The following is a 26,819-nucleotide window of genomic DNA, read 5'->3' as shown; positions in this document are numbered from 1 at the left end:
ACACATAAACGCACCTTGTACAACAGTATGGTAAACCGTGCCTTCAAAATTCCACTATCAAAGGATAACTTAAATAAAGAACTAAATATCATCCGCTCCATCACCAAAATTAATGATTATAATAGATATTTTATTGAACAAATTATTAACAAATGTATACACCATCCTAACACAAGACTCTCAAAAGGTAATCCTAAACCAGCTGCTAACTCCACATTCACATTCAATATAAATGCCTATAGTATTGCTAATGTCTTCAAAAAACACAATACCATGATTTATTTTCGAACTAATAATAGAAACCTTGAATTATTACATAACTCCAAGTCCTTAAATAAAACAAGTGTCTTTTAAGTCAGGCATATACCGTTTTAAGTGCAACAACTGTAACTCTTCTTACAGAGGTCAAATTGGTTGTAACTTCAAAATTAGATACTTTGAACATGTTAATGCAATAAAATACAACAGATTTTCGGCAGTGGGGCAACATATACATGACACAAAACATATTTTCACTACAATAGACCAGGACATTGAAATTCCCAGCACTCTAAATAAAGGCCCTCTCCTAGACATCACTGAAAACTGTTTTATACACCTCGACCAGTTTTCAATCCAAACCTTAACCTGAATGATATTTCTGAGAAGCATAACGCCCTTTTCGATTTTCTCATCTGCATTTTAAATAACCTCAAGTCAACAAGTAAATGATCAATCTTTCACAATTTACACAATACCCCCTCATGCTACTTGCACCTTCTGCAACACCCCCATGATTCTCCTTAGATACCCCCCTCCATTTTCCCTTTTCCTCCCACCCTCTCATAAGTGCTCATTATTCCCCACCCTTTTCTCTATTTATCAATCACCATGGCAAGCTGTTCGAGTTAAGCCTCACATTGTAATTTCTTTTAAAATTTCTTCCTATTTTTTTATATATTTTTATTTGGTTTTATTCTTTTTAACAATTTAAATTATTCTTAAAATGTATATATCCGCTTTGAATTGTTGAAATTAAGTCCTACACAATTTTCCTAAGACTTCAATTACGTCACCTTTTACTTTTCGGCCGGAGAAACAAATGCCTACAAGAACTGCCTATACTCCGTACGGCTCTACTTCTAAATTGACGTTTTAGCAGATTTTGGCTCTGTCTGGTGGTTATGCACTGAAGCATAGACATAGAACCAATCCCAAACTGCCATTCATATCGATTTATATCGGCAGAGCATGATTTTGAAACCTAGTTTTTCTGAGTATTGTATTACAATTTAAAAGGGCTGTTTACCGCGGTCATATTTACATTCGCCACGTGGTTAACCTATCTCGCTCAGCGTGTATGGTATTCGGTACAGTTCACGATCTTTTGCATTTAGTGTGTTTTTCATATTGTTGGAGGGTTCCAGTGACTCTGAGATCAGTAGTGTTCCCTTTGTAGGCCATAACCTCCTTTCTGTGCCAGCCATTAGCCGTTAATGATGTGTTATTTCCTCATTCTCTTTTATTGTTAATAATATATTCTCTTTTAGTGCCACATATTGTTAGAAAGTGTAGTTCTTGTGAATTTGTTTTCAATCCATATTCATTCGTTTTTCTGAGTATTGTATTACAATTTAAAAGGGCTGTTTACCGCGGTCATATTGCATTAGCAATTCTCGCAGGCATAGCACGCTGGCAACAGAGGGAAGGCGATGCTCATTTGTTTTATGAAACTTCAATTTAGAAGTAAGGCCATGTGGAGTATAGCAACAACTATACATAACTGTATTTCACAAGTTCAATTTCATAATGAGTTATCCTTCAAGTTTTCATATTAGAACAAGTCCTTTACCTCGTTATTGATCTAAAATACAACATCTTTATACATCTTCATATGTGAATGTGGCACAACAGGATTGTACTAGACCTGCTTATGAACTTCAACTGGATTTGTTTTGGCACAAAACAGTGTTCTTTTTACTCTTTTGACTGTGATCATTGTGTTATGAACATCAACTGGAATTGCTTTGGCACGAAATAGTGTTATTTTTGTGTGTGTTATGTGTTTTTAGATCTTTATGACTTAATTTTTGCACTGCTTTGCTAATTGGCAGATGATGACACTTCAAATGTGTTGAAACCGGTCCCAAAGAACTTCTATTTGGTTCAACTTAATAACAGAGTACTGAAAGGTGGATCCTTCCTTCTATTTAATATTGTACAAAGATACTTTAGGTGACATCTATTGCCGTAAGACACACACTAAGTTTTCAAGCATAGTCTGAAGTTTATTTTTACTGCCGTAAGGAGTTCCATATCTATGTAAGTATTCCATGTTATGTATCCTCTTAGCTTTGGAATTTCAATGTTTACATGTGGTCAAGATGGCGACTCGAGATGTCAACATTGCTAGCAATATTGACCTTATTGCGGAATTAATAGGTGAAGAAAGTGATTTTAGTGATGTGGATCACAGTGAAACTAATAGTAATAATACAAGTAGTGACAGTGATAGTGAGCCAGAGCGAACACAAACGCCAGAAAACAGTGATCGTGTGAGTGACTCCGAGGATGATGCAGGCCTACCACTTGGACGCTGCTAAAATGCAGGTAGAGGTAGGCTTACAATGCTGGAGACAACTAGAACACTATTACAGGCCTCGAGAACTGAAGAGAAAGAAACATGAGGAAAAGGAGGAAGAATAAAAAGAAATCCACTCAAAAATCTCAATGAACTTAATCTATCCAAACTTTCCACTTTACATGTCTACTCGTATTTTCTGTAGTGACCCTAGTTCTGTAAATACTCCAACCAAACTTATACTAGTGACTGAGACCATATTTAGGGACAATTTGTATATATTAGATTTTTCAACTTAGATAAGTTTTTTCTGGCAATTTTGCCTTGAAAATTTGAAATGTTTTAAATTTTATTTTGATTTTCAGTAATTAAAGTGACTGTTATGTTTCCATTTCTTGAATAATGTTATGCCACAGAAAAAATTAAACCAGAGAATCTGCTGTAAACATTCATATATGTAACATCATTTTCAGAACAAAATTGTGGTAACTGTTAGCATACAGTATAATCCATAGGCTACAAATTGCAGGTTTACATGCTGGCACTTGTTGGGTTAAAGAGGTGCCAAAAATGTGTGGACAGTGAAGGCGGGCAGTTTTAGCCATCTTCTTTCATAATGGTGGTAAGTAACAAAATTCTTTAAGGTAATTCACGATACTGGTTACATCAGTGCCAATGAACTCTGCCGACTGCTGCTCTTGCCAAGAGGAAAAAACTGCAGCGCTGGTTCTTAATTTAAATGCTCTCCTGTAGGTTACATGTTAATTACGAAAAATGAAATGGCGTATGGCTTTTAGTGCCGGGAGTGTCCGAGAACAAGTTTGGCTCGCCAGATGCAGGTCTTTTGATTTGACACCCGTAGGCGACCTGCGCGTCGTGATGAGGATGAATTGATGATGAAGACGACACATACACCCAGCCCCCGTGCCAGTGAAATTAACCAATTATGGTTGAAATTCCCAACCCTGCTGGGAATCGAACCCGGGACCCCCGGGACCCCCGTGACCAAAGGCCAGCACGCTAACCATTTAGCCATGGAGCCGGACAATTAAGAAACATGAGTGAACATGTCATGTTTTATACAAGCTCATCAGGGGCTGAGAAGAACTGGGATTGATGAGGAAAGAACCTACCAATTTGAAATGGCAGTGTAGAAAGATGCAGTAATTGTCGAGGTCCTTTTGTGTTTTCATATTTGTCCTGCTCTCCTCTTCCAACACTGACCTCTCATTGAACGCACCCTATTCTGTGTTCCTTTCCATGTTCCTATCTCTCTACTTAAAATTTTTTTTCACACTTGTTCGTTTCTTTCCAATACCGTACCTGTAACATCCTATTTGGGATTCTTTTCTCCTTTTGTGTTTTTCCTCTGTTCCTAGTATTTTACTATGGCAGATAAAATATAAACCGAAATTTTTACCTACCAACTGAAGAACCAGAAGGACCAATTTGTGTCCTTGAGTGAAGAGTGGCAAGGATGAGTGAAGCCCATTTTTTGCACAACACGCGTGACAAGGCTTTCCTTTTGTCAGTAGCAAAGTGAGCAAACAAGAAATATCCCACCCATTGCACAGTGCATCATAAAGTTTCTCACCAAAGGAGGAGTGAAACCTGCTGAAATTCTGTAAAAACTGCAGGCAACATCTTGGGAATAAACTCTTTCAAAGAAGCAAGTATTTGACTGCCAGGAGAGGACGCTGTAGGAAGAAACCACACCAACAATGGGCCCGGACAACTGTCATAGAACAAAAACGTTCTTGCTGTTCCTGATCTTATTGAAACAGATGGCCATATAAAGGTTTCCGAAATTGCATCCACAGTAGAAATAAGTTATGGGAGTGTTCAGTCCATCATTAGCAATGACCTTGACAATGGGAAAGTACCTGTTAGGTGGGTTCCCTGTCTCCTTATCAAACAACAAAAATGTGCTCAACTGGAAATTTGCTGGAAGCTCTTGACTCAATACCCAAAACCAAATTTTGATATGTTTTAGATTCATAATATACAACATGTGACAAAGTTCGGTGAATAGTCCTGTACTATCAACATAGATGAACAATGCATGACAGTGACCTTACTGTCCTTCGAAATAGTCCCCTCCCATAACTATGCACTGCTGAGATCAGCGATACATGTCCTGGCAACTTTGCAAGAAGGCTTCCTTTGGGATGGTGTTCAAAAGCCTCGTCACGTTTCGTTGGACGTCAGGAATATCGTCAAATCTCTTTCCTTTCAAAGCAAGTCTGAGTCATGGGAATAGGAAGAAGTCTGGAGGATTGAGATCTGGTGAGTATGGGGATGAGCAAGTTGTAATACCCCCTTTCTTGCCATGAACTGTTTGACAATATTGGCTGTATGTGGGCGAGCATTGTCATGCACAAAAAGCATGAACCTTGTTGTGCGTACTGGTGCGTACCCTGCGCAAACGTTTCATGAAACGGGTCAAAATTTCAATGTACCGCGCAGCATTCAACGTTATTCCCTCAGATGGAAATTCCTTGTGGATAATGCCTTGACTATCGAATAAGGTGCTGAGCATCGTTTTGATGCGTGACTTTTCACCTCTGACATTTTTCCAACGAGGAGATCCCAGAGAATGCCATTCCATGCTTTGCCGTTTCATTTCAGGGTCGTATCTGAGACACCAGGTTTCATCCTCAGTGACAATACAGTTCAAGAAATTTGGTGTCAAAATCTGCCATTTCGACAAAATCCTGTGAAGCCTCTAAATGTGCCTGCTACTGATCGTCAGTCAAGTGATGTGGCACAAGACGAGAACTCGTTTCCCTCTTCCCTAACTTCTAGGCAACGATATGTCGCACGGATTCAGGGTTAATCTGCAATCATGCGCCATCATGCGCACAGTTAATCGCTGATCGTTCATGATTAATGTTCTCAACTTCTCAATGTTTTCGTCACTGACGGCGGTCACAGGTCTTCCACTACAGGGGTTGTCAGAAACACTTTCCTGGCCTCCTCTGAACACGGGCGAACCACTCGTACGCACACTTCAAGAACAGTGCTTGATCTTCATAAACATGTACCAGCATCGCATGCGTTTCTTTCAGTGTCTTGCCAAGCTTAAAACACAACTGTACATTGATCTTTTGATCGTTCATGTTCCTGTTTGCAGTTCAGAACCAACACACTAAACACGCACTGTGGACAACAGGTCTCACACACCACACACACGATGCTGAACTGAACAAAGTTGGGAGCAGGTGGTTAAAACCTGCTGCTACTCAGGCACAGCGTTGTGTGTCACCAGTGTTGCTGGATCGACCGTTCTGACGTCATTCACCAAACTTTATTGTCACAGGTTGTATAATATATTTATTGATCAACTTTCTTGGTTGCTATGGGGAAGGGAACAATTATTTGTCACTGTACCATCAACTATTTTTTTAGACTCTATGGATAGTTTGTTGATTTTCTCCATGAAAAAAGAACTGTGAATGCTGCCTACTAGAGCCAACTTCTGAACGACGCAAAAGATGCTTATCAGAACAAACTACGTCAACAACCAATCCCAGATGTCATTATTATCCAATACCCCATATTGATATTTTAACATGCAATAAGACAAAAGAAATTTCCAGTAGAACCCTCATAACAAGCCCAGATTTATCACTCTAAACTATAATTTTTTGGACCACTAAAACAGGTATTTGGGAGACAGCATTCAATGACAATGCAGGAGGACAAGAGTTTGTGTGCAACTGGCAAATATGTCCCTGTTCTTTCTCCGAGAATGGAATAAAAGATAACTGCCAATCTGATGGGAGAAATGTGTTTCTAAATTAGGATATCATGGAAAAAAGATCATGAGAAGAGTAACGTTGCATTCGCACTCGCGGCTGAATCTCTCAAACGTAACATTACAATTCCAGTTTATCTCTGATACCATAGGTATTCATCTTTTCTTTTCCTCCCTTCCCTTTCCTATGTTTATCTGGCTTTCTTTTCATCCTGTACTTCCTGCATGAAAAATGAAGATCTATCCTGTCTATGCCCGTCTTCTGATAGAGCTGTGAAGCAGAAACAAGCTCATCAGGGGCTGTAAAGAAATGGATGTAGAAGAATTGAGCCTATCTACCTGAAGATGGTTAGTGTAAGTTGATGCAGAGATTGTCCTTATACTTTTGTGTTTTTATGTTTGTCATCGTCTATTTCTCTCTCTTCCAATGCTGAGCTGTCACTGCATTCATCCTATTATGTGTTCATATTTCTCTACAGTATGTCTATCTCTCAGTTTCATGACAGGACAAAAAGTATGTTTTACCCGGGAGAATATAATAATCATATGGTTTCAAAAATATTTTAGATATTGAAAAATTTAAAAGAGGCAAGAGGCCATCGTGCTTTTTTTTTTTTTTTAAATGGCTGGATGCCCTTTCTGCTGCCAAATATTTTTGTCAGCTTGTCCGAGTCATTTCTTGGATTGCTGGAGCCATTCAGGCTCATTTTGGTTCTGACCAGGGGCTTTAAGGCCACATGCCATTCCTGACTTATTAAATCACCATATGTAATAATCCTTGCATCCCATGTCAAGTTGGAAGTGAAATGAAGCTTTCAATGCAAAATCAGATTTGCATTTTGATTGTAGGTAGTTTGAGAGGAAATCTACAGAGCTGGTTACTATCCTTACTCACACCGAATCCAAATGAGTATCATCCTGAAAGGATAAATGGCAAGTTGTGTGATTCTATACACCTGAGTACAAGAAGGAGTACAGCTCAGAGCATGTTTTGTGTGATTCTATACACCTGAGTACAAGAAGGAGTACAGCTCAGAGCATGTTAAAGTAATTTTTTTTTTGGTTTACGTCGCACCGACACAGATATGTCTTATGGCGACGATGGGATAGGAAATGCCTAGGAAGTGGAAGGAAGCGGCCGTGGCCTTAATTACGGTACAGCCCCGGCATTTGCCTGGTGTGAAAATGGGAAACCACGGAAAACCATCTTCAGGGCTGCCGACAGTGGGGCTCAAACCCACTATCTTCCGATTACTGGATACTGGCCGCACTTAAGCAACTGCAGCTATCGAGCTCAGTACCGTAATAAATATTCTGATGTTTAGAACCACCTACTATTGCTCAATGTCACCAACCAGGGTATGTCAACAGAAACCCATATTATAACAAAAAACATAGTTCTAAGAATGTTAGGATGAAAACTGGTAATATATGGCACTTACCATAGCCTTATTGTAGTGGAGATCAGGCTTACTACGAGCAACAACATCCTTTTCCTACAACAAAAAGAGAGAGGCATAATCATCATCATCATCCTTCCAAGTATTGGGCCTAATGTTCCGTTACATTCTTGCACTTCCTCTCCATCACTTCATCAAATGTCCTATATATATGCTCCCCCTTGGCTGGTAGCATAGAGACCTCCTTTGGTAGTCTTCCAGATTCCATCCTTTGAATGTGACGTTTCTAGTTTTCATGGAATAATCAGAGATGTATTTGATTGGTTTCACATTCTATTCATTAAGCACATCTTCATTATGATCCCATTTTATATAGCCTACTGTTCAGCGTATGAACATAATTTCATGTTCTTCTTCTTCTTTCCTGGCTGTATGTGTGCCATTATATAAACAGTATTTCATACCAATTGTAACATATGGACTAGAAACGCTGGTAACTAATAAGAGACAAGATAGTAAGATCAAAGCAGTAGAAATGAAATTTTTAAGAACATCAGTTAAAAAGACAAGAGATAGAATTCAAAATATTAAAATCAGAGAAGAGCTAAATATAGAACCGTTAGTACAGAACATACAGAAAGCAAGACAGATGGTTCGGACATGTAAAAAGAATGGGAAAGGAACTGGTAGCAAGAAGGGAAGTGGAAAAAGAAATTAAGGGAAAGAGACCAGGTGGAAGACTGAGAAGAAGGTGGATGGATCAGATTTCAAATCAAATCAAAATCTCTTTATCTGCAAATGAGGTGTCTACCTCGGTGGCAAATGGTACACTAAAATACATTATTGTCAGGCACTAAATATTAAATTAACAAGAGAAGAAAATTTTTCTATAATACAATATTATACAATTTACGCCAACAATGTTTTCTATTAAACACACAACTCATCCATAATAAATTTATATTGTTTACAAAATTCTACTTATAATATCTCCTGTACTACTTACAAATATAGTCAACTGATATACAGTATGTGGAATTACTTCAAATGATACTATACAACTGGTATAAGATTAATATTTACATTGCATTTATTTGCTTATTTACTTTTTTTTTTTTTTTTATTTTTTTTTTTTTACCCGTTCTGGAACCTAAGTAGCATAACGACCTGCTGCGTCTTAACCAGAGCCCCTTTTGCCACCACTTTTCAGAGTTCCTGAAGGGCCTTCACAGCTACCGTAGCGGTCCCAGGGCCCTCGAAGTCCCCACTGTACTTCACCCCTACAGGCAGTCCCCTACTTTGGCTGTCCAAACTCCTTAGACCAGGGGATGAAATTAATTTATTCACACACATTTTTTTTTTACAATAACCTGCACTGGTCGAATGCCCTCTAACACTTCATTTATTTTCTCTGTTGCTGTTCATTCTCTTCTTGAATATCTGTACAGATTTTGGAAAAGGATCAAACACTACCCCTGGTAAACTGTTCCACTCCTTCACACCCTTCCCAATGAATGAAAATTTACCCCAATCGCTTCTGCTAAAATTCCTTCTAATTTTATATTTGTGGTCAGTTCTGCCGATATAATTATTTTCCAACTGAAGCCTCTCATGGATATCTCCCCATGCTTCTTCTCTTGTATAGGCTCTATATAATCCTATAAGTCTAGTTTTCTCCCTTCTCTTACTTAAAGATTCCCACCCAAGTTCCTTTGACATTTCTGATACACTACTCTTTCTCCTGAAATCCACTGTTAGAAATCTTGCTGCTTTCCTCTGCACACTATCTATTTCTTTTATTAGGTATTCTTGGTGAGGATCCCAAACACTGTTTGCATATTCCAATAATGGACGAACCGTACTCGAGTAACTTTTTCTTTTAATTCTTCGTTGCATCCTTTAAGTAGCCTCATTATGACATGTAACGATCTGTATGCTTTCGTCAACATGACCCTTCCAGTGCAAATTACTTTCAAATCTCACACGTAAGTATTTGCACTTGCCATTAGAGAAGCTGGATTGGATGTGGCAGAGGTAATGGAGAAGGAAAACTGGAAGAACAGAAAGTAGTGGAAGAGGCTTGTTAACCACACCCGGGCGACTGGAGTGGGACACTCCCAAGTAACACTCAGGGTCGACTCTTCTGATCTTTAGAGAGTACTCCCTGCAGTTGCACGTCTCTGCCACTGGAATGCCGTTTCTATTCAAGGCTTTTTTGGCTGTACGTCATGATGTTGCTCTCGGATGCCCGTGTCCTCTCCTTGGTTCCTCGATTGCAAGAGTTCTCTTAACAGGATGATCTTCACCTTGACGTTGTACGTGTCCATACCAGCGCAACTGTCGCTCCTCCAAAGGACCATATTAAATGACACTCGTATGTGCTCACTGCGCACTCGGTCCAAGAGGGTGACACCCGCTAACCATCGCAGCATCTGCATTTCTGTTACACGCATTTGCTGATCATACTTCTTTTGCCTTGTACAACTCTCGGAGCCGTAAGTGAGGACAGACCTAGCAACAGTCTTGTATATCTTGCCTTTGAGCTTTATAGGCATACGCCTGTCAGCAAACGCCATTTGGTCCATCTAACGTTCATGCAATGCTTCACGTCATCATCAAACGTCGTATCGGTGGTAATAACTGAGCCCATGTACTTGAATTTATTCGCCATTGTCAATGGTTCACATCATTGCATGAACTGCAATTCTGGAAATGTCCTGAGTTCTTAACGTCCATGCCTCAGTAGCAAAGGGTTGGTTTGGCTAAGGAGTTATCAAGATGTAAGTAACTGTGCGTTTGGGCAAGAGATGGCTTCATGATGTGATTTTAATTCCTGTTGTTTTGGTCTATCTGGATATTTTTACAGATATATCCATTTCTCCTTGGTAAGATAAATTGTATCCCAGATAATTGAATTCACTGACTTTCTAAAATTGTATTTTCTAAGAGAAGAAGTATGAAGACATGAACACACATTATTTTAAATTGAGAAAATTTACAAAAATCTCTCCTTTTTTAAAGTTTTGTTATAATTAACGGATATTTGATCCATCGAACTGATAAATGGGAGGCAAAAACTGTGGGGTACACCTTCAGATACAGTGACTTCCTTTCTTTGAAGAAAATGTTGGAAAGAGGACAACCAAGAGAGACTTATTTTAAAAACTTTGCTACCAGAATGATCTGTATTTCTTATACAGAGCTAAAAAGAACTGCTTAAGACAGAACTCTGTGGCTGCAGTGACAAGACTTAGCCGTAAGAGCTTGAAAGAATGAATATATGTAGTTTTCACTACAGACATCATTCTTCAACCCTGAGGGTGATGGCAGTTAGAATAACATTCACAATATCCCATGCCTGTCATCAGAGGCAACTAAAAGGGGCCCCAGGGACTCAACCTGGGAATGTGGTTTGGCGACCACGGGGCCCTTTCTCTGAATACTGGCATTGCTTCCAATTACTTCTGCCAGGCTCCTCACTTTAACCTATCCTATCTGAACTTGCTTGATCAACTCTTGTTCTTTTCCAACCCGGATGGTATTAGGTATCGGGGCCTAGGGAGTCTTTCATTTTCACGCCCTCCATGGCCCTTGTCTTTATTTCGCCGATACCTTCATTCTTCAAAGTGTCGGACCTCTTCCATTTTTTCCCTCTGATTAGTGTTAATAGGAGGATATTTGCTCAGTTGTATTTCCTCTTGAAACAACAATCACCATCACCACTACCAGACATCATTCTACAATACAAAGATACAAACACAATGTTGAGGTCTTAATAATCATGATAGTATGTACGATTCTACTGACATGAAATATTTTCAAAACATAATTCAGAAGTAGAAGAGGCCACAGAATAGTTAAAGGGTTCTGGAACATCGACCTTGATGAAAAATGAATGTATGAAAGCAGAAATGAAGTCTGGCCGAATATCCCTTACATTAATGGAAGAGAGTGAAAGGAGTAAAAAAATTCCATTAACCACATTTGTCAAACAACTGAAAACTCTATAAAGGCATTTTATGTCTCTAACAATACCAGTAACCCTATTTAGGAAACTCAAACAACTTTTCAACCCACGAGTTAAAATGCAAAAAAATGTTCTTCTGAAATCAATAATTTTAGTAATTACAGCAAACTCCTGATTATCCGGGTGCGGATTATCGGTGCACCCCCGAGACTTTTTTTATGTCACGGCATTTTGAATATGTGTGAACTGTGTGCTTGAAATTCAAGCGCACTCTAGAGTTGTAGTGTGCAGGTGGCACTAAACACTAAGCAATGTACTGTATAGCAGTTCTTTGTTGGTGTTCTGTGATAGCAGTCATGGCTATGAAGCGAAAGAAAGTGCTTTTAACTTAAAAACAAAAGCTTGAATTAATTGACAAGTTCAAGAAAGGAGAATCAGTAAAGAAATTAGCGAATGATTATAGGTTTGGTGTTCAGACAGTAGGAGACATTAAAAAAAGAAAACAGAATCGCTTAGAATTAGACGTAATTTTTATATTAGTCTACTTTACTGCTAAAAGTGGTTATTGAATTTGTTAATTGTTTGACATTATTGCACTTACAAACAGTATGGTATGTTCTATATCATTAAAAGTCTTGTTGTGCATTAAAATGCACAAGATCATATTATCTGTGTTTTAGGTTATCCACGCAAATTTGTCTGGTGATTATGCCAGATAATCAAGAGTTTGTTGTAAGTATAGATACTTGAGTGAAAGTACTTACAGCCTGTGTGTATGCTGACATACATAGTTTGAGAGTTTTAGGGTTCTGAGATATCGTGAAGAAAGAGGAAAGGTATGCATTTCCAAGGACAGACCATGAAACACCATCATTGGTGTCCAATTGTACAGCCTCCTTCGCATGTAGCAAGCCCTCTTCAACATTCTTGATTCGTTCTTCTGATGACTTGGCTGGCTGCTGTCGTAAGACCATTGATAAGTTTCTCAGAGATTCTTTGTTCCTCCTCTGTAAAAATAAAAAAAATATTAGAGCTATCTGAAATCTCGAAGCACATAGGGATTCCAGCAAAACAGAATGATATGATCCAGCAACTCCGAAGCAGACAAACTTTCCTTCATCACCCCCAAAGGTAAGTAGTCTGTCACTAAAGCAAGTCCTGCCTGATCCACCGTACTCTCTTATGTGATGAATAAAATTGATTACGTGGATCAATCTTATCTGAACTGAATGAAACCGGTAGAACTGATGGACTCCGCTTTGATCTGCAGAAGTCATACGTGAAATCGACCGAATGTGTGAGTTTATGTCCTACTTGATGCTACCATTCTCAGTATTTTATGAGATACTACAGATAGCTTCATGAAACATTTTCACTTTATCTTTTTGCTTATTTGTGTTTGTCAAAATGGCCAACTTGAAACAATGTTCAAAGGAATTATTAACTGACTTTTGTTGAACTATAAAGAACTAATGTGTGTGGAAAGTAAAAAGCAAGGAATACATGGACAAGGAAAAGATGATCTCACTCCTAAAAAACCCTCACAAAGAAGTGACAGTGGATTATTCTGAAGGTCAATTAAGATCTGTTTGGGTATGGAACTATTTTCACTCATGCACTGGAAAAAATAAAAGAAAGTTAAAGAATGGGAGCAATCAGGATCTGAATCATAAGTGTTCATACCATGCATATGGTACTTCCATTCGCTCTCATATTTGGGTGATCAAGACACACCAGCAAAGACAATCTTGACAAGTTTTAAATTAAATCTTATTGCACAGTTGTTGATAATCTAAATTATCCTAATAAAAGTATTAGCTGAATTAGACAATTTACATCAATGATTGCAAACCAATACTGCAAACCTCTTAAATTTTTCAATATCTAAAACATTTTTGAAACCACATGACCAACGTTCAATTACAGTAAAAACTCAATAAGCTGCTCTCATTTACTATGCTATCCTGGGCAATACATGCTTTTTGTCCATTCCTAGACACTTCCTATACCCTGTTATATAGCAATTTGCTCCTGTTTAGATGCTCCTTTTCAGGGAATATTCTTTGCTTAATTTTTAGCAAAGTTCAGAAAAAAAATTGAAAACTTACTCTCTCATCGCAAGTGTACCTACAGACCTAAAAAAATTAAACAATGTAAAGTTTACTTGTACTAATCTAGACATTACCCTTATATCCAACTATCTTAACATACTGCTGACTAAATACTGTAGAGGAGATTAATCTCATAAAACTGTTGGACATAGTGTTGGCATTTAACATTAGATATCTGAGCCTGACACCAGAATGTCAGTGATTCTTCATAAACTCTAAGAATTGTATCCAATTTCAACCTCAACAAATATAATTTCTGAAATATGTAGAAATTATGGGGCCAGGATAAAAGCCAGTTAACCCCAAAACTGTACCATATGTATATATCTTAACGTTAAGTATTTTTTAGTATAGTGTCATTCACTAACATGTTTTTCAGCATTGATATAGACTGAGAATATGCTATGTACCTGTTAACAGGTTAATGAACCTCTTATTCTAACGAATACGACATCCCCGCATATTTGCTGCCCAACAATGCACTTTGAAACATCTCATAAAACCGATGGACATAGTGTTGGCATTTAACATACATATTCGAACTTGACACCAGAATGTCAGTGATTCTTGATAAACTCTTAGAATTGTATCCAATTTCAACCTCAGCAAATATAATTTTTGAAATATGTAGAAATCATGGGGCAGGGAAAAAGCCCTCTAATCCCCAAAACTGTACCATATGTATATATCTTAACCTTAAGTATTTTTTAGAATAGTGGCATTCATGTTTATTTTAATGGCACTCTTGTTTAATTTTTCTGCAGTATTCATTCTGTACAGCCGCTATTAAAAAGGTTCTTCAACAGCTGAAGATGACCTATTTACAGGTCGAAACCGGTACTGTCCTTTTATGTAAATAATATTGACACTATGTAAAATAAAGTATTGTTTAGGTGGAGAACTCATCCTTCATACTTGTGTGCTTGAACTATCAATACAGACTATGAAGCTAATAGATTACAGTATCTTGTCATCTGTCAAAGTTTTCTATTCTGTGTGTACGTGAAGTTTTGCAGAACATTTGATCTTGTGATTCTTTTTTTTCTTCTTCTTTTTGTCATTTGTTTTACGTCGCACTGATACAGATAGGTCTTACGGCGATGATGGGATAGGAAAGGCCTAGGAATGGGAAGGAAGTGGCCGTGGCCTTAATTAAGGTACAGCCCCAGCATCTGCCTGGTGTGAAAATGGGAAACCACGTAAAACCATCTTCAGGGCTGCTGACAGTGGGGTTCGAACCCACTATCTCCCAGATGCAAGCTCACAGCTGCACGCACCCTAACCGCATGGCCAACTCGCCCGGTGATCTTGTGATTCTGCAAGGAAAATATCCTTTACTGATTGATGTTTCAATATGTTTGAAGGCAAATTTTGCTTCAATGTATGTTTGTAAATCCTTATTTTCAAACACAAACTTCATCAAAAATACGTACAGAACTACTGTAAATTAACTTGGACTCCTGCATTCATCCAACATAAAGGTTATGGTTAGCAGGAAGTTTTTACAAGTTTCACTCTAAGTGGAAATGTGATGTAACTTTATATTTTTGCATATATTGTGTGACTTTATATTTTTTACGAAAAAAAAAAAAGAACCGAATTTTGTTGTATTAGCAACGATATCATGAGCAACCAGCTCAGTGCCCGATTGCATTTTTGGACGATTATTCATTGTAATAATAATAATAATAATAATAATAATAATAATAATAATCATCATCATCATCATCATCATCATATTTATTAGGAAACTGATCATTAAATTGTGCGGATAAATTACGAGGAAGAACGACCCTTCGTTTGAAACGTCGGCAAGGGTTGGAATATAATCATCCCAGATGACAAATGATAATAATCAAATATAGGATTATAATTGAAATTAATGATAATAATACATTAATTGATGGTAATCACAGAATATGATAATGATCAGATAAAGAATGATAATGATAATTATTTAATAAACATAGGAGGATATGATAGGGACAGTCGTCATGTGTCGAACTGCTCAGAACCAGATGTTGAGTTTTCATGGGGGAGACTGTTAGCGGTAGATGCGATGAACCTTTCCGTACGTCTTGTCGTATTGACAAGTGTAAATATTGAAATAGGCTTTGGGTTAATGAACTCTACCTGGCGTGTTTGTGAATCTGGAAATAATAGGCTAGAGTTTGTCCGTACTATAAATTCCCGTTTTTTTCGAGACGATAACATTTCCACGGTGGGTGTCCGGCTCATCAGAACGTACATACTGGAAGTGTCTCATGTCCAAACGGAACGAGGAGATGACAGTAAAATGTTACTGTCATGCCTTCGTCTCCGAAAGAAGATCTCCAGCGATGAAACATCCACTCATACGGATGTGAATTCGACCCCCAGTAACCAATTGGGGCGAATTCACCAAATGTTTTACACTACCAGAGTAGTGAGGTAAATCCAAGTAGTATGTCATTTATTTTTCAGGATGGAAGTGTCCCAATGTAATAATTGTAATCATGTGTAGTTTGCAAATTAAGTGAATAAATTGCTCCTCATTGAAATTTCAATAGGTAGTTAGTCCAGTATGCCCATGGAATTTAAGTTGTCACTTCCCAGTCCTATTGTGGAGTCAAAAATTTGTATCCATGAATGAATCGTCCCCGGTTACCTTAATTTGCATGCCCCGTTCATCCCTGTGTTCATTTGATGCGCCGATATATAATTAGATTTTCTTTATTAAATTTATTTTTTATCTTTTTCGAACTGATCACCCCTGAGATTAATGCTAGTCTGGGACTCAGGAAGTGAGCGGGTGCAATATATATATATTTTTTTTTTTTAAATTCCATATATATCTCTTTAATTGTCTGGAGGTCTTTTAGAGTTATGTTAACAGACTTTCCAAAAAAAAAAGTTGGAATGCAATTCCTAAGGATGGTTACGGAGTCTTTTAGGGTATTGATTGCCAAAAACCAAAACCAAACCCCATGTCACTACAGGCCTTGAAGAGCCTTGGCCTACAAAGCGACCACTGCTCAGCCCGAAGGCCTGCAGATTACGAGGTGTCGTGTGGTTAGCACGACAAATCCTCTTGGCCGTTATTCTTGGCTTTCGAGACCGCGGCCGCTATCTCACCGTCAGATTGCTCCTCAATTCTAATCACGTAGGCTGAGTGGACCTCGAACCAGCCCTCAGGTCTAGGTAAAAATCCCTGACCTGGCCGGGAATCGAACCTCGGCTCTCTGGGTAAGAGGCAGGCACGCTACCCCTACACCACGGGGCCAGCTGGGTATTGATTGCAACATCCATTATTAGGCTCATATCTAGGTTGAACTGTCAGCAGAACAGGACAAAATGTTAGGTGATGGTTCCTCTAGATCAGAAGTGCTAAGTCGGGCGCCCACTGAGGCTAGCCCAGTGCAGCCAGGGTGGCGTGGCATGAATGTGGGCAGCTTATGTAACAAGCATATACATCACAGTGAAGCGAGAGAGCGAACACATTTTGCAGGAAAGGGAAGGAGCATTGACGTTCAATTGTGATTACGAAGCTCTCCTCCACTACTCAGTGAAATGCTCATTGGGGTGCAGTATTTAAAACAAAGCACTATAATCGCAACCAAAAAAAAGACCTTTTCAATATATTCCGGATTGATTTATACTGCTCTCGATATAAACAGTCAGTGTTATTCTCTGATATTTATTCATTCAAAGAAAACTGACACATTACAATTTTTTTTAATACAATCTATAAAGGTACAGGGTTTAAACGTACAAGCTACGATTTACAATTTCTTGGATGGATATGACAGTATTTCCATTTTTAAAAAAGTAAAATTCCTATTATTCATTAAGCAAAGAAAGTAATATAATTACATAAATCAGCAAGTTTACTGCTTGAGTTTGCACAGTGCTGTAGTATTGAGACTTTCTCTGTTCACTGAATTTCTGAAAATAGTATTTAAAATTTAACAGGCGTCCTATGATAATAGCTAGCCTTTAAATGGCAAGAGGGAGTTTCATCACGAGTGAGGACATAGATATTTACTATTCAAGATTAAAGTACAACAACAATGTAAATATACCTACCAGATAGATATTCAGTATTCCTTCAAATAAATAACCTAACTGATGTTATTTGCGGCAAGCATGATTGGATTGTTGGAGAGTTTATCAGATAATTTAAACCCACAAAACCATAAGCCACAGCTTATCCGCCTTAACTATGTCTGACAATGAAATGGATCTTCTTGATAAAAGGCTTGAATGATATATATCACACCTGGGGAACAGAATATCAAACCCAAGGCTTCACTGCATAGGAATAGTACTAATAAAAGATATGGTATATGATGAGGTTGAAGACTGTTGTTTAAAACTGGGATGAAATACGTAGTCGAATTGGAGATGATATGGATTAAGACATCTGATACACATACGGACAGTGTGGATGAGGCGTTTACCCGATCAGTACTCTGTATCATCTCGTGTGCTGCGCATGCTCAGAGCCCCAGTCACTATTCCCTTTGCCCCTACCCTATTCACCGTCCTTCCAACTTCGTTTAGTTTTGCATCAACCTTTGTTTGGGGATCTTCCAATTTGAGGAAAAATTGATTTGGAATGGTCCGTGGAAAATGTTCAACAGTTGATAAGTTATTATCAATGATAGACAGTTTTGTGGGACCCAAATGATCCGCACCATTGTAATTCGTTGAAAACGTAAGGCAAGCTGAAATACGTACAAACATAGTTGGAGATGTGTGGGATCTGGTAAATGCAGCATGGGTGAAGTTTAAGAAAGCGGAGATTGTTATTAGTGGAATACTGTGTAGGAGGGATACTGACTGGAGGGTGATTGGGGATTTAAATGAGACTATGGAGTGGGTATGTGGGAAACTGGGAGTGAAATTTCTAGATCCTAATGGGTGGGTAGGAGATAGGGATCTGCGCTCTGATGGCCTTCACTTAAAACGCAGTGGTATGTATAAGTTAGGAAATTTGTTTGGAAGAGTAATAGGGAGGTACATTCAGGGAAACAGGATGGCCTAGGGAGCGGTGATAAGGGAACAAGGAACTGGAAATCAAGTAGGGTTGACATAAAATTGTTAGTGTTGAACTGTAGAAGTATTGTAAAGAAAGGAATAGAATTAAGTAATTTAATAGATATATATTTACCAGATATTGTAATAGGAGTTGAATCATGGCTGAGAAATGATATAATGGATGCAGAAATTTTCTCACAGCACTGGAGTGTGTATCGTAGAGATAGGATAGGAATGGTGGAAGGGGGAGTATTCATTCTGGCGAAAGAAGAATTTGTAAGCTACGAAAAAGTTAAAGATGAAACACATGAAATTCTAGATGTAAGGCTCATTTCTAAAGATAATAGGCAACTTGATATATTTGGAGTGTACAGATTGGGAAAGGGTAACACTGACGCGGATTCGGAATTATTTGATAGGATAGTCGGCTATGTGGGAAACGACATGGAAAGAAATGTGATTGTAGCGGGAGATCTGAATTTGCCAGATGTCAATTGGGAAGGAAATGCAAACGATAGGAAGCATAACCAACAAATGGCAAATAAGTTAATATGGGAAGGACAGCTGATTCAGAAAGTGATGGAACCAACCAGAGGGAAAAATATCCTGGATGTGGTGCTGATAAAACCAGATGAGCTCTATAGGGAAACTGAAGTAATAGATGGTATTAGTCATCATGAAGCTGTTTTTGTCGTAGTTAAAAATAAATGTGATAGAAAGGAAGGTCTTAAAAGTAGGACTATTAGGCAGTACCATATGGCTGATAAAGCAGGCATGAGGCAGTTTCTAAAAAGTAACTATGATCTATGGAAAACGGTAAAAAAAAAAATGTAAACAGACTCTGGGAGGGTTTAAAGAAATTGTTGAGGAATGCGAAAACAGGTTTGTACCTTTAAGGGTGGTAAGGAATGGTAAAGACCCACCTTATTATAATAGAGAAATAAAGAGACTAAGAAGGAGGTGCAGACTGGAAAGAAATAGTTAGAAATGGCTGTGGAAGTAAGGAGAAATTGAAGGAACTTACTAGAAAATTGAATCTAGCAAAGAAGGCAGCTAAGGATAACATGATGGCAAGCATAAATGGCAGTCATACAAATTTTAGTGAAAAATGGAAGGGTATGTATAGGTATTTTAAGGCAAAAACAGGTTCCAAGAAGGACATTCCAGGAATAATTAATGAACAAGGGGAGTGTGTATGTGAGGATCTTCAAAAGGCAGGAGTATTCAGTCAGCAGTATGTAAAGATTGTTGGTTACAAGGATAATGTTGAGATAGAGGAGGAGACTAAGGCCAAAGAAGTAATAAAATTTACATATGATAACAATGACATTTACAATAAGTTACAAAAGTTGAAAACTAGAAAAGCGGCTGGAATTGATCAGATTTCTGGGGATATACTAAAGACAATGGGTTGGGATATAGTACCATATCTGAAGTACTTATTTGATTATTGTTTGGTCGGAGGAGCTATACCAGATGAATGGAGAGTTGCTATAGTAGCCCCTGTGTATATAGGAAAGGGTGATAGACATAAAGCTGAAAATTACAGGCCAGTAAGTTTGACATGCATTGTATGTAAGCTTTGGGAAGGCATTCTTTCTGATTATATTAGACATGTTTGTGAAATTAATAACTGGTTCGATAGAAGGCAATTCGGTTTTAGGAAAGGTTATTCCACTGAAGCTCAACTTGTATGATCATGGATCATGGATCATGGATCATGGGAGACTACTGGCAAAAATGAGTGCAATTGGACTAGACAAAAGAGTGACTGAATGGGTTGCTATATTTCTAGAAAATAGATGTCAGAGAATTAGAGTAGATGAAGCTTTATCTGATCCTGTAATAATTAAGAGGGGAATTCCTCCAGGCAGTATTATCGGACCTTTATGTTTTCTTATATATATAAATGATATGAGTAAAGGAGTGGAATCGGAGGTAAGGCTTTTTGCGGATGATGTTATTCTCTATAGAGTGATTAGAGTGATAAATAAGTTACAAGATTGTGAGCAACTGCAACGTGACCTCAAAAATGTTGTGAGATGGACAGCAAGCAATGGTATGTTGATAAACGGGGTTAAAAGTCAGGTTGTGAGTTTCACAAATAGGAAAAGTCCTCTTAGTTTTAATTACTGCGTTGATGGGGTGAAAGTTCCTTTTGGGGATCATTGTAAGTATCTAGGTGTTAATATAAGGAAAGATCTTCATTGGGGTAATCACATAAATATGATTGTAAATAAAGGGTACAGATCTCTGCACATGGTTATGAGGTTATTTAGGGGTAGTAGTAAGGATGTAAAGGAGAGGGCATATAAGTCTCTGGTAAGACCCCAACTAGAGTATGGTTCCAGTGTATGGGACCCTCACCAGGATTACCTGATTCAAGAACTGGAAAAGATCCAAAGAAAAACAGCTCGATTTGTTCTGGGTGATTTCCGACAAAAGAGTAGCGTTACAAAACTGTTGCAAAGTTTGGGTTGGGAAGAAATGAGAGAAAGAAGAAGAGCTGCTCGACTAAGTGGTATGTTACATTACATGTTATAAACCTCATTTTAGGTCCGTATTGAAAATTTTTACAGTTCAACAATAATAAAGGTGTTTTAATTTGTTCCACCTATTCAATACTTATATTTTCACTTATAGTGGTTACATAAATAGTTTCTTAGTTACATGGGACATGTTTCACCCTCAATTAAGGGCATCTTCAGCCTAAATACAATCATCAACAATATAACTAAATTAAAAGTGGAAGTTAAAAGTTTAGTCAGATATTAAAATTCGGAACATAAAAATGTGAAAAGTGATACAATATATAAAGATGCTAATGGAAAACTGTCTTATGATTAAACTGTAATCTTGTCAGAGACTAAAACTTCTATTAAAATTCTAATTAAAAACAGTTCATATAAAATAATAGTGGAAAACCAAAGTGGTAATAATATAAAGCCAACGACATGAGAGCGTGAACACAAGCATAAACTTGATTGTCATGAATACAATCTTTCCAAGGCCGCTGATGAAATTCGTCAGCAAGTGAGAAGAAGCATCTGTTGAAAAATTGTAAGTGGCCCTTAACACCGGTAGGTAATAAAAATGGCTGAAACCTTGCCAGAAAAAGTCAGTAGATGCAGAAATAATGTTTTATGTAAGTGGAAGTTGTTATTTGTTATCTACTGTTGTATTGATTGCTGCCTGTCTGTTGGCTCTGAGTCTGGTGTTGAAACTATTTATGTAACCACTATAAGTGAAAATATAAGTATTGAATAGGTGGAACAAATTAAAACACCTTTATTATTGTTGAACTGTAAGTGGTATGTTCCGAGGTGTCAGCGGAAAGATGGCGTGGAATGACATTAGTAGACGAATAAGTTTGAATGGTGTCTTTAAAAGTAGGAAAGATCACAATATGAAGGAAAAGTTGGAATTCAAGAGGACAAACTGGGGCAAATATTAATTTATAGGAAGGGGAATTAGGGATTGGAATAACTTACCAAGGGAGACCTTCAATAAATTTCCAATTTCTTTGAAATCATTTAGGAAGAGGCTAGGAAAGCAACAGACAGGGAATCTGCCACCTGGGCGACTGCCCTAAATGCAGATCAGTATTGATTGATTGATTGAGAAATGGCGTGTGGGAGGAAATAACGAAAAGACATTGGGAGCCCTATCGAACAGTGAAAAAAATGGAGTATCTGATTGTGGCTCTTAGAAGAGCTGGCAGCAGCCAACTGTAACTGGAGAGTCAGCACTCAACAGATTATACAAGACCAATGGGTGGAAAACTAACAGATATGCATAGATGATACAGATCATGCAGCCTTGTCAAAAGACGACTGTATTATGATCACGTATCAATTCTTGATACAGATATCCTGATGTGATACTTTGTGGGCGCCCCTTAAAATGACATACGCAGTTGGGAGTTGCTGGTTTACATACATAGATATATGTGTTTGTTTCCTCCATTTTAAATCAACAAGTCATAATCCCTTCGAGAGGTTTTCTCTATGGCCGCGATGCATACTGTCCATAGGGCAAGAATAATGGTTATTTAGTAGCTGTAACCTATCTTTGCACATTCAGGCCAATTTCAGTCATGCAAACAATGGCTCCTTTGGGGCCACACTCCTTTCGAGAGGCATTTTTGTATGGCCACGGCACATAGTGTCCGCACGGCAAGAAAAATGGTCATTTAGTAGCTGTAACGTATCTTTGTACGTCCAGGCCAGTCATCCAGGTAGTGATGTAAGGAAGGCACTGGCACCGTGATTTGACACCAGTGCCAGAGACGGCACAGTAGGGACGGTGCCACAATTTAATATGAACCAGTGCCAGTGGCACTGCCATAAAAATAAATTTGTGAAACGTTTACAAGAATAAAAAGGTTTTGTCACATGAATATTAACTTTATTTATACCATTAGTAAGGACAAGAACACACACCAATCAACTCTGTTCTTCCATGAGTACATCGAACAGTATGGCTGGCACTGTTGCCGAACAAAGCACTACTGTGTGTGGCCACATGACTGCCTCGTGCCAACAGCACGGCACGTATAGGCCAGTGCTTCTCAGATCCGTGCTCGTGTCAGTGGCAGTGTATCCAGGGAAGATCACTTCTACAGTACGTATGGGTCACCCCGTCCTTCCAAGTGCTGCCAGACTGTGCCACACTATGCTTTATTCTCTTTTGTTATATTGTCTTTGTTATTGCCTTGAATTTCATGTCAATGGCAGAGAGGCAAAAATCTACCCTTTGTGGAGCTATTTCACTCCAGATGATAAAAACCAATACATAGCAGTGTGAGATATTTGTAAATCTTGTGTATCGTTCAAATCGATGATTATATGTTTAAAACGGCATATCCTTCGTCGTACCTGGAAGACCCCTTAATAGCTAGGTAGGCAGATCCGTTAAAAGGGTGGTTGGGAAGAAAGCTTCAGTACCCCAACATTTACTATTTAGCTGTCTGGAAGTTGTGTGTCGTAGCAACATCTGCGCCTGCCGAAGGTGTGTTTTCGAAAGCTGGTCAAATTTTCACTAACAGGTCAGCGAATAAAGTAAAACAAGTACTGTTCTTGAATGTGAATTAAAAGTTTATTTAAGGGTTATTTTGTAGTATTTTGCATGTAAATATTAATATAAATTATGGTATATCTATGTGTAGTTCCTCTTTTTTGTCAATACATGACGTACAAACGTTTTTATACGAGTCCAATGAATAAGTTGTCATTGTAGCAGTGCTGCGGCACCGATGTTTTGGCACGGTGATGCGCTTGGCACTGGCACTGTGCACACCAGTGTCAGCAGAGGCACTTAAATTTGCATCACTACATCCAGGTCATAAGAACAGTGGCTCCTTTTGGGCCACACTCCTATCGAGAGACTTTTTTCTTTTTCATTTCAGCCTTTTCGCCACTCCTAACAACATCTTGTCCCTATTTCGTAAGTTGAAAGCCTTGTGCACCGTGCTATCACGTTGTCCGTGTAATAAACAAACGACAGTCGTACCGTGACTAGATGCCTGTGTTGGAAGTGCTGACTCCTCATAGTACTGTTGCATAGTACAATGCAAAACTCTGCTGAACATCTTTACATACCAAGGAAGTTTTTCGGGCCAGTGGGACAAACATCCAAAACCAAGAATATCCCGGTAAAACTAGGATGTCTGGTCACCCTACCCTAATTAGTCAATATAGTTTTTGGAGATATTTAAGGTGCTGGAATTTTGTCCTGCAAGAGTTCTTTCATGTGCCAGTAAATCTATCGACACGAAGCTTGTGTATATGAGTACCTTCAAATACCATCGGGCTGAGCCGGGATTGAACCCGCCAACTAGAACTCGGATCACCAGCAGTCTACCGTCTGAATTATTCAGTCTAGCTTGAAACTTTGTATAATTACATATTTCAGCAATAAAAATTAATTTGCTAATGAAGTAATTACAGGCTATCTGTAGTAATGAGCATGTAGGCCTATGGTAGCAATTGTTGCTTCCCTCAGTACATTACAGTAACTGATAGGGGCACTTTTCATTTCTTAAAAAAAGATCTGTACATGCGTTCTTCTTTCGTCACCCGTATCCACACAGCGCCTAGGTCGAGCAGTGGATCACTGACCTCCATCCACTCTTTGCACTTCCCTGGGGACACAAGAGAAGGCATCACTTCTAGGGTACTCCTACCTCTTTGTTCTGATCCACTCTGATGCTTCATACTATTATTACAGTGTGCTATCCGACCCAAAGGCATCTGTCCCCCAGGTCAGAGGCAGCCTCACTGAAACCTGGCAGTTAGGTACAAAATCCCTTTAAATTACATGCATTAAATACTTGAAAAGCATAGGGAATTAACAACCACTACACTTCATTAAATGACTATAACTAAACTCATGGCAATAGGGCCTTGGTCTGTCAAAACAACTACCACCCACCAGACAATGGCTTTCTAAACCAGGTTCGCCATCTTCCATTTCAGACAGCTAGGTATTGACCTAATGAGGCAGAATGAATCCTGTTCCGGCCCTTGAATGAGCGAAGGACTGAACCTGAAGTTTTCATGTATGAGGCAGACAAGTGGTGGATGATAATCAGTGTTTCTAAAGAGAACAACAACTAGGCTTTCACCATAGGTTTGCCCTAATTAATTACACAATCTATATTTTCTAGCTCAACAATCAATGTGTCTGGATGAACATATTAATAGATAATTAACTTGACAACAGTGTAAGAAATCTTTAAAAATGAAAATAAAATCCATTCCTTACATGAACAAGAGCACCAGCAAAACAGTTCTTGGCCTCTTCAATGTTATCTTTCTTCCAGTAACATTCACCCAACTCATTCCATGCTTCAACAAGTTTTGGGTCTAATTTCACAGCTTTAGACAATATCTCTTCAGCCTGAATATCAAAATGGGGGGTGATGTTGAGGGCTCTTCCTTTGAGATAGTAGTACATTGCTCGATTGACTTGACATGCCGATTCTAAAAATATCAAAATGAAACCACATACGATAGTAACATAAGTTGATATGTACCTATTTACTTAAAACAGAGTTCATTATTTCAGCTAAACAGTAAAACATTAACTCACCTTTTTTACTTTCAAATACATTTAAAGTATTCTTCAGCTCATTTTCAACATCAATGTTCTTATGCTTGGCATTTTCAATCGGATGTTGTTCGAAGTAGTGATCTCTAAAAAGGTATAACGAGTTGATCTTTTCCTGAAAATATATAACAAATATTAACTTAAGAGTAGTATGAACACACTGTAATTATACACTGCCAACTGAAAAAAAAGCTAATTTCACAAGTAATAGGTGAAATTTTTAATAGTTTTGCAAATAACCACGTTTTTAGACTCGATTATTCTTCTTACACTTAAAAGTGCAATAGCATTCTCTTCACGGACAGCATCTTCACAGCTCTCTGAAACATCTGCCTCTGTTGACATTCTTCGAAATGATTATCTTGACACTTAATAAAGGAGTATATAAAAGAGTAAAAGTGACTTAGACACTTTTTGGCTTTATCTCAGGATGGTATGAACACTTCTTTTCAAACGGCACATTATTTCGACACCTCTTTCGCGTATTTTCAGTCACATCCTACGCAACGACACTATTTAAAATACATTTCACACTTACACTGCCAAGGACACCATCATCATGATACGATTGCCTATCCTGGTATTGTGGACGGCGAATTAAGAAATGACAAGTTACGAAACTTAACGTCAACAAATTCGAAACTAAAAGCAAAATTAAATCTATCCTTAACAAGATTGGTAGCTCCCAAATGCATTATATTAGTTACTAAATATGTTTTAAATCGAAAACATTGTAATCTGTGGAAAGAGTAGCAAAATCTATTGGAATAATAACGGCAAAAACAAACATAGCTGTTGGTCATTCCTGAGAACTTTATCTACCTTCTGTCAACAAGTATCCCCAAATGAATGTGAAAATGCAAACTCTCGAAATTCTACCTTGAGGTATATTTTG

General features: G+C 38.2%; 1 protein-coding gene across 1 annotated transcript in view; it reads right to left on the bottom strand.

The window, feature by feature from the left end:
- Positions 1-26,456, bottom strand: part of LOC136866995 (tetratricopeptide repeat protein 5) — a 68,837-nt gene extending 42,381 nt beyond the window's left edge. Inside the window, exons 1-5 of the mRNA XM_068226991.1 lie at positions 26,195-26,456; positions 25,907-26,039; positions 25,580-25,797; positions 12,449-12,691; positions 7,760-7,813 (exon numbers count right to left, since the gene is read on the bottom strand). Of these exons, the coding sequence (XP_068083092.1) occupies positions 7,760-7,813; positions 12,449-12,691; positions 25,580-25,797; positions 25,907-26,039; positions 26,195-26,269 (723 nt within the window). The 5' untranslated portion in view covers positions 26,270-26,456. The remainder of the gene's footprint in view (positions 1-7,759; positions 7,814-12,448; positions 12,692-25,579; positions 25,798-25,906; positions 26,040-26,194) is intronic.
- Between the last annotated feature and the right edge of the window lie 363 nt (positions 26,457-26,819).

The sequence above is a fragment of the Anabrus simplex genome, chromosome 3 (genome assembly GCF_040414725.1).
Source record: "Anabrus simplex isolate iqAnaSimp1 chromosome 3, ASM4041472v1, whole genome shotgun sequence".
NCBI lineage: Eukaryota > Metazoa > Arthropoda > Insecta > Orthoptera > Tettigoniidae > Anabrus > Anabrus simplex.
The sequence above is the reverse complement of the archived record's forward strand: the minus strand, read 5'-3'. Positions and strand labels throughout refer to the sequence as shown.